Here is a 15,415-nt window from a genome sequence, read left to right as displayed (position 1 = left end):
GTCATCCCGCCCCAAATTCTGCATGCCACTAGTCCACAATGTCCAGGTTTTTAATTCCCTCTCTCCATTGCCCTGCTGCAGTCAGAGCTACTTTTATGTGGGATTTTGCATTTCCTGACCCATAGCCACCGGGGTGGGGTGGGGTGGAGGGAGACTTAAGGGGGACACATCTGGTGATGGCTGGGGTGGGGAGGGACTGCTCCTCTTCCTTCCCACCCCTCCAAGCATGAGCTCAGAAGTAAAAAAAAATTGCTTGCCTTGCACCAAAAGTTAACGCCAGCTTCGGGGTGTATTGGATTTGTCAGACTGCTGGGTATCCAACAGCATGTGGCGGGCCTGCCTTTCCAACGGAAGTCTGTGCATGCTCAGTGGCAGTCTCCTCTCAAGCCAGCTCGCACCTTGTAGCTTAAGTCTGCCTGGAGGAGGTCGGCTCAGCGCTGATCTGCCTCTTCACCCACCTGGGAATGCACCAGCCAATCCAAGAACGATGTTAGCAGGGAACCAGTGCAGAGGTTCGGGTGGGGAAGTCCGCTGGCTGACCGCAGCTAAGAGACTGACTTTGCAGCATTCTGTTTCTAGCAGGAGCTCCAAAGCAGGACATACGATGGGGGCAGCTTCTCCCCTGTTTCTTGTTCCATCATTCAGATACACTGCCCCTGCAGGTGAGGGTTCCACCTGCCTGCTGCAGCCAGGCGATGTCGCTAGATGCCCAGTTAGGCAGCTTTCCCCCACCCATGTGTCATCTGATGTGACAACTCCCACCAGCACCAGCCAGCGTGAATCAAAGGTGGCTGGGAGTTGTAGCACAACGATGTTTGGGGAACCCAAGGCTGGGATAGGCTCATTCTAAGGTGAGATTCCTTCTGCAGTTTCCCCACTTCAGATTCATTTGGAACAGGAGCTAGTTTAGTTTACACTAAGGAAATCAAGCCTTTTGCTCTTGGAAGACACTGGATCTTGCAGTCAACTTTGAATACAGGCATGGCGGGAGGGACTCCCAGAATCCCTAAGGAGCACCCACACCCTGTTTGTTCTTCTTGAGCAGGGATAGGGAACCTGCAGGCTGTCCAGAAGTTGCTGCACTATAACTCCCTTCCTCCTTGACTGCTGACCATGCATGGGACTCCAGCAACATCTGGGCAGCTGTGGGTTTTCCGCTTGAGCCACCTAGACATTTTTCACACCTCTGGAACCATGAGGACCAGAAACTTGTTTTCACTTTTAAAAAGATCACAAAATGACAACCGAGGTTCTTGGGTTGCCAAATTCGGCAGCGGACGAAAAGCAGCTCAGCTCTGACTCTTGCTTGTCCTTCCTCTCCGTTGACAGAACCGGAACCGGGATCCGGACTGGGCCTTTCCTCCACCAGCATGCCTGGCTACGACCGGGGGAAGCGCGACGAAAGCCTGGCAGCTTACAAGATGATCTCCCACCACCTCTCTCAGAGGAGCGAGGAGGAGAGGAAATGAGGAGGGGGCCGTTGGCCTGCCTGTTGGCAGGTGCAGTTGAAGAGCATCCTTTCTGGGGAGGGCACGAGAGGCCTCTTTCGGGGTGCCCCCCCAAGACCCAGCCCTCTTCCTCCCACTTTGGACTGCCCCCGCCCCCACGAAGAAGCAGTGGAAAGGCATGTGTTGAGGAAGGCGCTTGCTTGCCGACAGCCTGCTTCCGTATTTATTTTGCGCAAAGCGTTGTGTGTGTGTCTGTGTCTGTAACGGTGCAATGCATCCCACGCCTTCACCCCACGAACTGTTGCCACAATTAAGCCGCTAAGCATTCTTTGCGGCCGCCTGATTGTCTCGTAGGGAAAGCCGTTTATCCCTTGGTGCTATTTAACGGAGATATTTCCCCCCTGCACAGCACAACTGCACCCTCTCCTGTAACTTGCTGTTTTTCTGCCACTTGGGACTTTGACCTGGAAATTTAACTAGTTTTTCTACTAAATTTCTCCCGATCCCTGAATCGCCCCTTTCTCCCCCATAGCCTGGCCTGGGCAAGGATAACCGAGGAGAGAAACAGAGCTTTTCTGGACTACTGTTTTCAACTGCAGTTGTGGAAGACGTCATGATATCTTTGCCGGGAAAACAAAAGTTCCCCACTCGCTTCCTAAGAATGGGGAACCCTTGTAGGGTCAGGTCAAAGGGCTTCTCTTTCGTTCGGGATGCCCAGCAGTGTGTGTTTGTGGAGAGAGGACAAACATTTTCCCTTCCCTAGTAGAAGTTGCCAGCGCTGAACTGTGCAGACGTTGTAAGAACTACATCGGTGGCTGTCCCAACAAAGGATTTGCATGCATAAGTCCTTTTTTGATTGGATCCCTGGGTACAATTTTAGCAGCCGGATCAGATCCGGCACGCAAGCGATTCAAAGCGAGGTTGGATGTTGGAACAGATGGGGAGGTGCTGCCATGAAACCTCAAGCACCTGGGAGACGATCAGACTACTCTTAATGAAAAGTCTTGTGGGCAAAGCAGATCAGGGAGAGAGAAGGATATGTGTATGTGTGTGTGTTTATCTATGTGTGTCTGCCTCCATATAATGTATGTACTCTCTGGGATTTTGGCTGATAACAGGGACCAGGTCAATAAAGCTTCACTGAACACGGGCCTCTGCCTGAATTGAAGGGAGTATGGAGGGCCTTGCCTCAAAGCCTGAGCTAAGATGATGCTCTCTGTACGCATCCTTTGCTGAATTTTGTTAAATGTCTGTCAGGGAACTGCCATCAGAGCAAGAAATGGAGGCAGGGCTCCCGAGCGATGCCGGAGAGGGGACTAGCAGGGGGGAAGGATTTCAGCGTAACACCCATAGAGAAGTGAGGGAGATGGAGGAATTGGTGACAGGGCTCCAAGACCCTTCACCCGAAACCAGTGGAGAGAGCGCTGGGATGCCCCTGCCTTCCCCTTACTTGCGCAGACGCGTTCCGCGCAGGGAACATAGGAGGAGACTCTGGGTCAAACAGCTTTTATGCTGGAAGAGGTTCAAGAGACGCCCACTCTCGGATTCTGCAAGTGACTAACAGGTCACGGAGGGCGAGCTCTGACCCTAAGCATGGTTGGGCAAGCAAACTAACTAAACTGAAGGCAATTTACGCACAAGTAACCCCTCACAACCATCACAATGTCCATCAGGCATCAGCTTGGCAAAGGTGACTTTTTGAAGTCCTCTCCTACTGTTTTAAGAGTTATGGCTCCTCCCCAGAAAATCCTGGCACCTGTAGCTTGTGAACAGCCCTGAAAGCTGTTAGGAACACCCAGGGCTCCCCCCCCCCCAAAAAAACCACACATTTAGGGGAAGTCTCATTTTGACTCAAGAAATTCACCATTTTATAGTTCAAATCGGGGAAAATAAATACAGTAAATGGACAAAATACAAAGATTCACAAAATGTTTAGGGGTATGCGTCCCCCCAGAAAAAAAGCACTGGGAACACCTTGACGGACAAGTTCCTAGGATTATTTGGGGGAAGTTGTGGCTCCCACCCCCAACACATGAATCCTGGGAACTGTTAATAGAATCACAGAATTGGAAGGGACCAAATGGGTCATCCAGCCCAACCCCCTTGCAATGCAGAATTCGTAGTCATCTGTTATTCCTTTGAACGTTTTAAGAGTACGTTAAACATACAGTGTAGACATGAGTCTGTTCTGCATGGGGTGAGAATGCCCTGCCCCCCCTTCAAAGTGGCTGTATGGGAAAGGCCCAGATTTGAGTTCTGGATGCTTTAGTTCAAACTCGGAACCCCGGAACTGAGATCCCTGCTACAACTCCCAGTTGAGTGGCAGAGCTCATAGGCACGGAGAGAGGCCCCTTTCTCACGAACGCCTAATGTGTGGCAGCCCAGATGGGTTGGGGGCGGCCTTTGCCCGTGTTCCCGCCACCTCCTGACGCGTCTCGGGAGATGGTTTCCACAAACACCCATGGAACGCGTGGAAAAACGACTGCAATCAGGAGAAACCTCTGGTTTTGTTATTCCAAGAATCCCCAGGATGGGATGGAAGAAGCCACTGGGTCTCCTTTTGGAGGACTTCCCAAGTGACTTGCAGCCCTTGATGTATGTGCATTGTCGCCCACTCTTGCCCTTGTGATGCACCAGCCTGGCTGGGCTGTACGGCAGCCACCCCATAGCAGCAGGATGGCCTTGGCTTCAATGGTGGGTCTCACTTTCCTTCCTTCCCAGTTGAGTCCACAGTGAATCACCGCTCAACTCCACCGGCTGTGGCTGGTTTTCTGCCAGGATGCTGCCACTGTTTGGGCTGGCTTGCCAACCTCTGTCCACTCGCTGGCTGGTGCCCGGAAGAGGCCACTAACGATGAGCAGAGTGGCTCTCTGCCGTCACCACGGCTTGGTCTCCGACGTGGCCTCCGATCAGCAGTGAGACGGCACCCTCCACATGGCCTGTGGCTGCCAGCGCCACAACTGCCCGCTCGGTTGGGAAGCCCATTTTCTGGAGCTGCTGGAGCCTGAAAGGGCAGGGGGCGGAAAGTCAGATAGTTGTTTATTTCCTTGACATCTGATGGGAGGGTGTTCCACAGGGTGGGTGCCACTACTGAGAAGGCCCTCTGCCTGGTTCCCTGTAACTTCACTTCTTGCAGGGAGGGAACTGCCAGCTGGACCTCTGTGTCCAAGCTGAACGATGGGGGTGGAGACGCTCCTTCAGGTATACTGGGCCGAGACCGTTTAGGGCTTTACAGGGTCAGCGCCAACACTTTGAATTGTGCTCGGAAACGTACTGTTGTCTGCCTGAGGGTGAAAAAAGCTTTAAAGCTCTGCTTTGCTTGTGGGGCAAGGCCTGCTCAGCATGCCAGCTCTGGGATGCTCATGTGAGATCTCATGGAGCCATCCAAGATCCCAGAAGGTCTCGCGTCAACATCTCTATAGCCTCCCGGAGTTGGTGCGCTGAGCAGGCCTTGCCTTCCAAAACAAGGCAGAGTGTTTCAAAGCTCTGTTTTTGTCTGGTCCCCTTGGAGTTACCTGCTACCAAATGTCCCCCTACCCCTGCTAGCCACAGGGTTGGCTCTAAGGGTTTGGGGACCTGCAATCAGAGACACGCAGAACTCTTTGAACCAAAGCCCCACGCAAGATGCGATTCCACTGTATCCATTTCTCTGATGCCCCACCAAACCCCATCAGGAAGGAAGCTTTAGCTTTCCCCCGGGAAACCCTTACCGGAGAGAAGAAACCGAAGATTTGGAAAGTTTCACCTCTTCCTCAGCCATATCCTGCAGAGAAGCCTGGATCCCAGCTTGGAGCAGCTCTTCATCCATCAGGGATCCTTGGAGGGCCGAGAAAGGAGCACCTAAAGCCCCGTGGTGGATGGGGAAGGGAGGCAGGGAACCAGCAGCAACTGACTGCCTGCATTGCTGCTCCAGCGCTGCAGTTTCTCCACTCCAGTAAGAGGCAGGTGGCGAAGCCAGAAAGAGAGGCTGCGTAGGGAAATCTGTTGGGGGAAACGCTTGGGTTGGCGACTCCGGAGAACGAGGAATCCTGGGAGAGAGAAAAAGATAGGCAAGGCTGTGACCTTGAGCCAAAGAAGACTGAAGCTCAGTGGTGGAGCACTTGCCTGCAGAAGGTTCCCAATTCCCCACCCCCCAAATATTTACTTATTATATTTTCAGGTATACATTTCCCCACAATTAAAAATAGAACAATACAGCCAACGACTTCCCTTCTTCTCCTTCCATGGTTCCTTGTACTTCCAAAATTAACTGAGTACAGTCATACCACGGGAGTCAAACGGAATCCGTTCTGGAAGTCCGTTCTGACTTCCAAAATGTTCGGAAACCAAAGTGTGGCTTCTGATTGGCTGCAGGAAGCTACGGAAGCCATGGAAGCCCCATCGGATGTTTGAGTTCCAAAGAACATTCGCAAACCAGAACACTCACTCCCGGGTTTTTGGCATTCAGGAGTCAAGGTACGGCGGTATTATATTTCCTCCGTCTGGTTTCCCCCTTTCCATTATATGTTAATCCAAATTATACCGTTGAATTTACAATAATCCTGCTAGCGTTTTCATTTGCTTGCAATGGTTTTTCTGCAAATGTTCTCCATTCCTCTTTATATACCCATTCTTCTTGTTCTCCTGCCCTGCTGGTTAGGCTTGCTAGCTCTGCGTATTCCATCATTTTTCAGCCGCCATTCTTCCCTCTTTGGAGCCTCTCCCACCTTCCATTTCTGAGCTAACAAAATCCGAGCTGCAGTCGTTACGTACATAAATAGCTTTCTTCGCCCCCTGGCTACCTCTGTCTGTATCATACCCAGAAGAAATGCCTCTGGGCCTTTAGAGGGGGGATGTTCTTTTAAACATTTTTTTCATTTCATTACAAATCATTCCCCAATACAGTGCTACCTTGGAAGTCAAACGGAGTCCGTTCCAGAAGTCCATTCAACTTCCAAAACGTTCAGAAACCAAGGTGCGGCTTCCGATTGGAAGCTCCTGCAGCCAATCAGAAGCTGCGTCGGACATTTGGGTTCCAAAGAACGTTTGCAAACCAGAACACTGCGGCATTCGGGAGCCAAAACGTTTGAATCGCGAGGTGTTCAGGATCCAAGCTACGACTGAAATCTGAAGTTTCCCAGGTTTGATCCCCGGCGTCTCCAAAGAGGGCAGGGAATGTCCCCTGCCTTCAATCTGCTGCTCGTCTTCCTCACGGGGTCTCTGCCATGGGAGCATATTCACCCAGTGCTTATCAAGCTGCACCGGCTCACGGTGGAGTACAGGGTCAGATTTAAGGTGCTGGTTTTGACCTTTAAAGCCCTTCACAGCCTAGGACCCTCGTACCTACGGGACCGCCTCTCCTGGTATACCCCACGGAGAACCTTAAGGTCCATAAATAGCAACACCCTAGTGGTCCCAGGCCCTAAGGAAGTTAGATTAACCTCAACCAGAGCCAGGGCCTTTTCAACACTGGCTCCGGCCTGGTGGAATGCTCTGCCTCATGAGACTAGGGCCCTGCGGGATCTGATTTCTTTCCGCAGGGCCTGTAAGACAGAGCTGTTCTGCCTGGCCTTTGGCTTGGAGCCAATTTGATTCCCTTCCCCTCTTTCTTTTTTCTTTTTCCTTTCTCCTCCTGTGATGAGGCTGCATTTTAATATTTTATTGTTTCAATATTTTAATGTTGTATTTTAATCTTGTTTTTAAGTTGTAATCATTCAACTTGTTTTTATTATTGCTTGTAAGCCGCTTTGAGCCCAGCCTTGGCTGGGGAGGGCGGGGTATAAATAAAAATTATTATTATTATTATTATTATTATTATTATTATTATTAGTCCCAAACGACAACCCCTTCGCCCGCCCAGCCCTACAAAGAAAGCCTGGGTTCCCAATTCACCTGTCCCTCCTGACGGCTGGGTCGGCAGTGGGGAGGATTTCAGCAGGTCCTGCCGGGGGCAGGACAAAGTGAAGGAAAGAGCCTCTCCCCAGGAGGGTCTTAAAGATGATTCCGCCATGCAGCTTTTCCAGGCGTCTCTCTGATAATTCCAGCGGGGAGAAGACCCCGGCCCAGACTGCGGCGTCAAGGGAAATGAGAGCCTAAGCAGACCCTGGTTGCTGGACCCACCTGGTCCAACCTCCTGCTCTCACAAAGACCAACAAGATGCACCATAAACCAGCAGTTAAACACCCCCCCCCCCGAACCCATCTTTTCGGAAAGGATACAGGCCAGGCCCGTGAGCAGCCCACTCAGATGCAGGAGAAAAGGAGAGCTGGGGGAGAGAATCCAGCTCAGACCCAGGAGCAGCGCAGCCAGCAGAGGAGGGGAAGCCCACTTCCGGGGACCCCCTTGTTTCCGACACCCTTGGGGGCACCCCAGCAAGGCCAGGTGCACGGGGGTGTAGCCCCCAACAGCAGAGCCGGCCTGAGCACCCTGCAGCCAAGCTAGGAGGAGGTAGAGGAGGGCCGAGGCGAAAGCGCCAAGTGCCGAAGAGTGGAGGTAGCGCAGAGTGCCCTGGCGTCGCTCTTGATGCCAACTCAGCAGCGGAAAGAGGAGCAGGTTGAGGAAGAACAAGGGAGCCTCCGTGAGGCACAGGCAGTAGGTCATGAGGCGATACACTGCGGAGGAAACGCAGGGGGTGGTTAAAAACATGCCATCATCATCATCATTATTCATCCTATTGAAAATTTTTGGTTGGGAAATAAAGTGGAAAAAAGTAAAAAGGAGGTCAAAAGTTGGGGCGTAGTGCTTGAAACTGTTGTAAAATACAATATATGGATACAGAATTGTACAGTTGGAAGGGACCCCAAGGTTCATCTATCTATTTATATTTTATTTTTTTATTAATTTTTCTGTTTTACAATTTAAAATACAGTGGTACGTCTGGTTACGAACTTACGGTAATTCGTTCCCGAGGTCTGTTCTTAACCTGAAACCGTTCTTAACCTGAGGTACCACTTTAGCTAATGGGGCCTCCCGCTGCCGCCGCGCGATTTCTGTTCTCATCCTGAGGTAAAGTTCTTAACCCGAGATACTACTTCCGGGTTAGCGGAGTCTGTAACCCAAAGTGTTTGTAACCTGAGGTGTTTGTAACCCGAGGTACAACAGCCTTAAAATATCAATGACTTCCCTTCTCGTTTCTCCATGGTTCATTTTGCATCATATCCTAAATCCCTGCATATTTTACATAAACTAAACCATTCAGTATTCCATTATGACATCCATCAAAACTTACTTGCACTGTTGAATTTATCTTAACGCTGCCAATGTTTTCAAGTGTACACAATTTCCCCCCATGTATTCAATAAATATTTTCCAATCTTCTCTAAAGGTACGTTCTTCTTGTTCTCTTATTATATATGGTAAGACCACAAGCTGCACATGTTCTGTCAGCTTAAGTTGCCATTCTTCTTTAGTTGGGAGTTGGCTCGTTTTCCATTTTGGGGCTAATAAAACATGGGCCGCAGTAGTGGCACACATAAATAACATTTTCTGATAGCTGGGAATTTCCGTCTGAATTATCCCCAACAAAAAGGACTCTGTGGTTGTTGTTTTTTTGAAAAGTATTTTTAAACATTTTTTTCCAGTTCATTATGGATTATTTCCCAATACTCTTTTATCGTTTTGCAAGTCCACCACATGTGAAAGAACATTTCCTTCAAGGTTCATCCAGCACAACTGCCTGAAATGCAGGAATCTCAGTTGAAGCACCCACAATGGGCCGCCGTGCACAATCATTCTAACAAGTATAAAATTATTAACTAGCCCTCGTGATTATTATTTTTTATAAAGGCATTCCAAATATAATTATATTTGCCCACACACAAATCTAAAAGCCATCCATTTGTATGTTGCAAGAGCAGTTGTGTCTTCTAGCCATTGTTCAAGGGGAGCCGGGGGGGGGGGCATTTTATTATCATCCCACTGAATCAATATCCATTTTTTAGCAGAAGCAAGTTTACATCGTAATGGCCAAGAATTCTGTAACCAAGAAACAGGGACGGATGCTCTCTCTCCCCACACAATCCCTTTTCTGTCAAGTCTTGAAAATCGTAACCCAGAGAGCAGGGACTGACTGGTTGTTGACAGCTGTCAGCTGCCCTGGAATCCTGTTGGAAGGGATCCTAAGTGTCATCTAGCCCAACCCCCTGCAAAGCAGCTGTCCCATGTGGGGATCGAACCTACAACATTGCCGTTAGCATGGGAGCCTTTTTTGGCTTCGAGAGGGCAGGATAAAAACAGTTTGTACAGTGGTACCTCGGGTTAGGAACTTAATTCGTTCCAGAGGTCCGTTCTTAACCTGAAACTGTTCGTAACTTTAATGGGGCCGCCGCGCAATTTCTGTTCTCATCCTGAAGCAAAGTTCTTAACCCAAGGTACTATTTCTGGGTTAGCAGAGTCTGTAACCTGAGGTACCACTGTATCAATAAAAACCCACATGGGATTCCAGGGGGTGGGATGAGAGTGGTGTGCTGGACCCAAGGAGCCCAGAACGGTTAGGGAGGCAACACGCAACACGCCAGGGGGCAGGAGCCTCAGGTAGCTTACGTTGGAAAGGGCTGCTGAGCAGGAGGGTGGGCGATAACGCCAAGCTTTCGTCTACGCCCGTCAACCAGAATAAACAGAGAAGCACCATGAGGGTGAAGGATGCAACTGGGGGGCGCCATAACCCCCATGGCCTGGTCCAAAGGCTCTTCATCAGCATGCCCCTAAGGGGAAGGAAAAAACAAGGGAGAAAGTGTCAGGGTTATATTAAAACCAGAAGGCGAGAAGCCATCCATTTGCTAAAGCTTTTAATCACTGGTTATTCAGAGGAGTGTACACCTAGTAAAGACTCTGGGATTTGTGGGGCTTCCACATTTACGGCACTTTACGAGTCAGGCCCACAACCCCAAAGAATCCTGAGTTTACTCCGGACGGAGCTACAATTCCTAACGCCCTTAACCAACTACAGTTCCCAGGATTATGTAGGGGGCGACGGGGGGAAGTTCAGGTTTGCAGCTCCTAACTAATGGCTCCTGCTGACTGCCCAGATTAACCTGTCAGAATTACCCCAATTATGAATTTGACCACAGGGCAACTGAGCTGTGGCAAGTTGCTCTGGCCTGATCCTGAGTCAGCCCTCACCAACCAAGCTCAGCGGCTGAGCATCTGCTTTGCATGCAGAAGTTCCCAGCTTCAATTCCCCCAGCAGCAACTCCAGGTCGGGCTCGCAGCATTCTCTGCCTGAAACCCCGGAGCGCTGCTGCCAGTCAGTGTAGACAATACTGAGCTAGATGGACCTATGCTCAGTCCAAGGCTGCCTCCTCACATTTTCTGGACCACAACTGATTGATGGGAGCTGCCAAAAGATCGGGAAGGCCCTGGGTTGTCAAAGTGCACGCCCAACTCTGCATTCGATTGGCTTGGATGCCTCACAATCCTGCGATTAAAGGTCTTATAGGTGAGAGGCTTGTCCCTCATCAATGCTGGAACACAGTTTTTCTTCCCATGTAGAGTGAAATCCCAGAGACGCGGGTGGCGCTGCGGGTAAAACCACAAAGCCTAGGACTTACTGATCAGAAGATTGGTGGTTCTAATCCCCGCGACGGGGTGAGCTCCCGTCGCTCTGTCCCTGCTCCTGCCCACCTAGCAGTTCGAAAGCACGTCAAAGTGCAAGTAGATAAATAGGTACCGCTCCGGCGGGAAGGTAAACGGCATTTCCGTGCGCTGCTCTGGTTCGCCAGAAGCGGCTTAGTCATGCTGACCGCATGACCCGGAAGCTGTACGCCAGCTCCCTCGGTCAGTAAAGCGAGATGAGTGCTGAAACCCCAGAGTTGGTCATGACTGGACCTAATGATCAGGGGTCCCTTTACCTTTTAGAATGAAACCCAGCTGGTTCAGAAGAGCCCCAAAAAAGCATGCACGATGCACAAGTCACTTATGGAACTCACTGCTGCAGGATGCAACTGGATGGCATTTTGAAAAAGCTGCAACTGGTTTTGAACACAAATGACATAACTTAAGGGGGGCATATGCAAAAGAGGATCCCTGCGCAGGAATTGCGCAGGAGATAATTTCTGGGAGCAAAGCTTGCATGCCTGAGCTGATCCAAGATTTTTTACAAGATCCACCGGCCCAGCATATCACGACGGGGATGAAGGCAGCCAGATCTTTCCTTCCTTCCTTTTTGATTTGCAGCCTCTCACCCTCAATCTCTGCTGTTTGCAGTTCTTTCCCACTGGGCAAGAACATTGCTTGGAGAAAACTGGGGAACACTCCCCCCTCGTCCCGCCCCCTATTCCTTTTTCTTTTACCAGGCGCAAGGTTGGCTGCGTGCATGGGGTTGCACCGGCCGGATGGGCAGCTCGTTAGCCGGGAGAAAAGGACCAGCGCGCAGCCATTTTGGACATGGCAGTTTGGGATCTGTGAGGCCGGTCGGCGCTGATCCTCTACGACTTGCACATGCTTTTGCAACGAGGCAAGGGAGCGTCGCTAAAGAGGAACCAGAAACTAAGAATCTCCGGGGCAGGGGGTGGGGCAGGATTAGAACTCAGATCCCATCTGCTTCTGCAAAGTCCTTAGTGGTGTTTTTTTGTTTGAGGGTGGGGGGTAGGAATGAGTTTCAGTTCTCTGTTCGTTTTGCTGGTCTGTGCAGAGTTGGTTTACTCAGCCTCTCCTTTTCGGCACTGCTTACTCAGCAGCGAAGCTGCCAACGTGACTGGCTTTAAAAGAGGACAATTTTACAACTAGCCACAATGGCTATGTTCTCTTGTTTCCACAGGCAGAGGCAGCAGTGCCAGTTGCTGCAAACCGCAGCAGGGGAGAATGGCTTTACTCTTGATTGCGGGTTTTCACTACTGAGAACAGGGTGCTGGACAGGGTGGGCCGACCTGGTCCAGCAGCAGGCTATTCTTATGTCTACTTAGAAGTAAGCACCTTTCGTTCTGTGGCCTTTTTGCCCTGGAAATGGGTTAAGGAATTAAGCAGCTAAACAGTGCAGTCACTCAGTTCTTAAGCACCTGCTTACTTCAATTTCTCAGCAATGGGCTTAACCCCCCCCCCCAAAAAAAAACCCGCGCTTGAATCACTTTTCCAGACTCCAGGCTGCATTTGGATTACAAGCCTCAAACAGCAGATAATGGTGGGGTTGCGACTTTTTTGTTGTTCCCAAAATGGAGCATGATGCCAGTGCAAAACTGATTTCCGTGTATGCGTCCTCTGACTGCCCTAGGCACCATGCGTTCTAAATTTGCTCGCAGGATCATCACCTTGTCATGGTGAGATGGACTCACTGTTAAGACTGTGTTCATGGAAGACAATCTTACTCGGCTACCGAGTGATCGCCAAAGAAGAATATATGTTTAAATCGTGTGGCTCCTCCCTCAAAGAATCCTGGGAACTGTAGTTCATTAAGGGTGCTGAGCATTGACAGGATGCCCTTAACAGACTACAGCTCCCAGGATTCTTTGGAGAAAGACATATACTTTTAGTATAAGTAGCATGTACACAGCTCCTGTCTCCTAAGAGAAAACAACACACCCCGAAAGTTGTTGGGCTTTTTTTTAGAAAACCCCCACAGTTATTTAGCAGCCCTAATGCTAGACCTCAGAGTGGACCCACTGAAATTAATGGGCATGCCTAACCTGGGTCCATTTTTAGTGTGTCTATTCTGAATAGAACTAGCATGGGGTGCAAGACAGTGAAAACAACTCCATTCTGCACACACACTAGAAATCTGCAACTGTATTGGAAAAGTTTTTAGATGTCTTTATTGTTTTGTCAAATCCGAGTTCCCTTTCCAAACACATTCCAGAAAATGAAAGACCAGTCCCAATAGGATAGTTGATAGCATAACACATAATCATCTATATTTTATTTTGGTGTTGTTGGGTTTTTTTTAAAAAAAAATGTCATAAAGAAATATGCTAGCATCACAACGGAAGTTGTGGGGGATGTTTCGTTGTGAAAAAACTGTTGTACAGGACTGTATGTAGGGCCTGAGTTCCTGGGAAATGACAATATTTTTTAAAACAGTTCCATTTTTAATCGTTCTGAAACTACATAGAAAGAGGTGTGCAAGGAGGGGAATGCTTTAAAAAGTCAGGAAAATAAGGAGAGGAACAGGACAGAAGAAACTCATGAGGTGGAAGAACAGGACAGCTTTGTTAGGTATTGGGAGGGTGCTGCGGCTGGGTGACACCCACTGGGTGCCATCAAGGTTTCCAGGTGGTTAGAGACTCAGAACTCAGGTGCAGTGGAAGAGATAGCACAGGCTTCCAAAACTTTGGGAGCCAGTGGGCACATCTGGAATTTTGAGACAGCCGCAAAATGGCTGCCATGAGGTATGTGGCACAATTCAAAATGGCTGCCATGGGACCATGCTGGGGACCCAGCCACGACATGGTGGGCAGACAGGCACAGGCTCCATTTCAAATTCCCACTGGGTGTTTGCTGAGTTGCAGAGATTGTGGAGGAGCCGACCGGAGTTTCTCCACCATTGCCTTACCTACTAGACTGCATCCACAAGCTATGATTTGCCATCCCCACAAGAGCATCAAAAATGCGTACACATTTTTCTGAAATGTACATTATTGATGTGCATTATTTTGAAATGGACATTATCAAATGAGAGCTACTTCCTGCAGCTGATAGCAATTTAGGACCCCCGTCCTTTGAACAGACTGCTATGGAGGCCAAAGGCTATGGTAAATAACTAGATTCAGACACCAAATAACTAGATTCAGACACCAAATCTTCTAGATATTTAAGGTTTGTAGATACTGAAAGAGGTGTTGGATAATGTAACAAAATGCTGCTGCATCCTGGCCACCTTTACTCAGAGTAAAGTGGCAGGCTGGTGCAATCCGGGAGCTCCCAAACTGTGGTCCGTGAATTTCACCCACAGCATGTTTGTAAAAATATACCGTATATTTCTGTGTATAAGACACCCCCATGTATAAGTCGTCCCCTATTTTTAGGGACTCCAATTTAAGAAAATTGGGGGGAGATTGCACCGTGTATAAGACGACCCACAGTTTTCCACATCATTTTAAAGTAAAAAACCCTAGTCTTATACACAGAAAAGTAGGTTATTTAAAACTGCAGGATCAAGCTCCAGTGTATTGCAATGCTCACAACAGGAAAAGAAATTGCTTAGGGGTCCGCCAACACCTCCAGCAATTTTCAAGTGGTCCATAGGAGGGAAAGGTGGGGAACTACTGATGTAATCCAGAGGGGAAACCAGTGGCCCTCCAGATGTTGTTGTACTCCCAAGTTCATCACCCTTGACCACCGGCTATGCAGGCAGGGGCCATTGGGAATTGTATTATTTATTGTATTCCTATCCCACCCAAGAAGGGACGTGGGTGGCGCTGTGGGTTAAACCACAGAGCCTAGGACTTGCTGATCAGAAGGTCAGCAGTTTGAGTCCCCATGACGGGGTGAGCTCCCGTCACTCGGTCCCTGCTCCTGCCAACCTAGCAGTTCGAAAGCATGTCAAAGTGCAAGTAGATAAATAGGTACCGCTTCGGAGGGAAGGTAAAAGGCCTTTCCGTGCGCTGCTCTGGTTCGCCAGAAGCGGCTTAGTCATGCTGGCCACATGACCCAGAAGCTGTACACCGGCTCCCTCGGCCAGTAAAGCGAGATGAGCACCGCAACCCCAGAGTCGGTCACGACTGGACCTAATGGTCAGGGGTCCCTTTACCTTTACCTTATCCCACCCAAGAGCTGGCACATATAGTTCCCCTCCTCTCAATGTTATCCTCACAACGTCCCTGAGAGGCAGGTTAGGCTGAGAGGCAGTGATTGCCAAGGTGACCACCCAGTGAGCTTCAAGGCGGAGGGGAAATGGAGCCCTGGCCTCCCAGGGACTAGTTCACCTGGCATGTCAAACACAGTTGGTGGCTTGGGGGGTCAGGGACTGCCTCCCAGCCTAGCCTACCTCGCAGGGTTGTTGTGAGGATAAAGTAGGGAGTGGGGTGGGGAACCCATGTTGAGCAAAGAAGATAAACGAA

General features: G+C 49.7%; 2 protein-coding genes across 13 annotated transcripts in view; one reads left to right on the top strand and one right to left on the bottom strand.

The window, feature by feature from the left end:
- The window catches only part of EMID1 (EMI domain containing 1), a 69,316-nt gene extending 66,721 nt beyond the window's left edge, over positions 1-2,595 (top strand). For 5 of the 8 annotated variants that reach the window (XR_014559080.1, XM_083717401.1, XM_083717397.1 and 2 more), the window contains one exon: positions 1,330-2,595. Coding sequence is in view for 6 of the 8 variants with exons in the window: in XM_083717397.1 (XP_083573523.1) it covers positions 1,330-1,469 (140 nt within the window). In the remaining 2 variants the exon portion in view is untranslated. The remainder of the gene's footprint in view (positions 1-1,329) is intronic. The other 3 variants (XR_014559081.1, XM_083717396.1, XM_083717400.1) reach the window with 3 other exon arrangements.
- Positions 2,596-3,292: 697 nt separating this feature from the next.
- RHBDD3 (rhomboid domain containing 3) lies at positions 3,293-11,922 on the bottom strand. Of its 5 annotated transcripts, none has more exons than XM_083717409.1 (6): positions 11,717-11,922; positions 9,969-10,129; positions 7,646-8,038; positions 7,320-7,494; positions 5,159-5,476; positions 3,293-4,452 (listed from the first exon to the last, which is right to left on the bottom strand). In XM_083717409.1, exons 2-6 carry the CDS (start codon positions 10,123-10,125, stop codon positions 4,296-4,298), a joined length of 1,200 nt encoding a protein of 399 aa, XP_083573535.1. In that variant the 5' UTR covers positions 10,126-10,129; positions 11,717-11,922; the 3' UTR covers positions 3,293-4,295. The 5 variants fall into 5 exon arrangements, with proteins under 5 accessions (XP_083573535.1, XP_083573536.1, XP_083573534.1 ...); XM_083717410.1 differs by having other exon boundaries at positions 5,194-5,476; XM_083717408.1 differs by lacking the exon at positions 11,717-11,922 and adding an exon at positions 11,276-11,698 and having other exon boundaries at positions 5,194-5,476.
- Positions 11,923-15,415: the final 3,493 nt, after the last annotated feature.

Source organism: Podarcis gaigeae (genome assembly GCF_964106915.1).
Source record: "Podarcis gaigeae genome assembly, chromosome: 16".
Taxonomy (NCBI): Eukaryota; Metazoa; Chordata; class Lepidosauria; order Squamata; family Lacertidae; genus Podarcis; species Podarcis gaigeae.
This window is presented reverse-complemented; position numbering and strand designations above follow the sequence as displayed.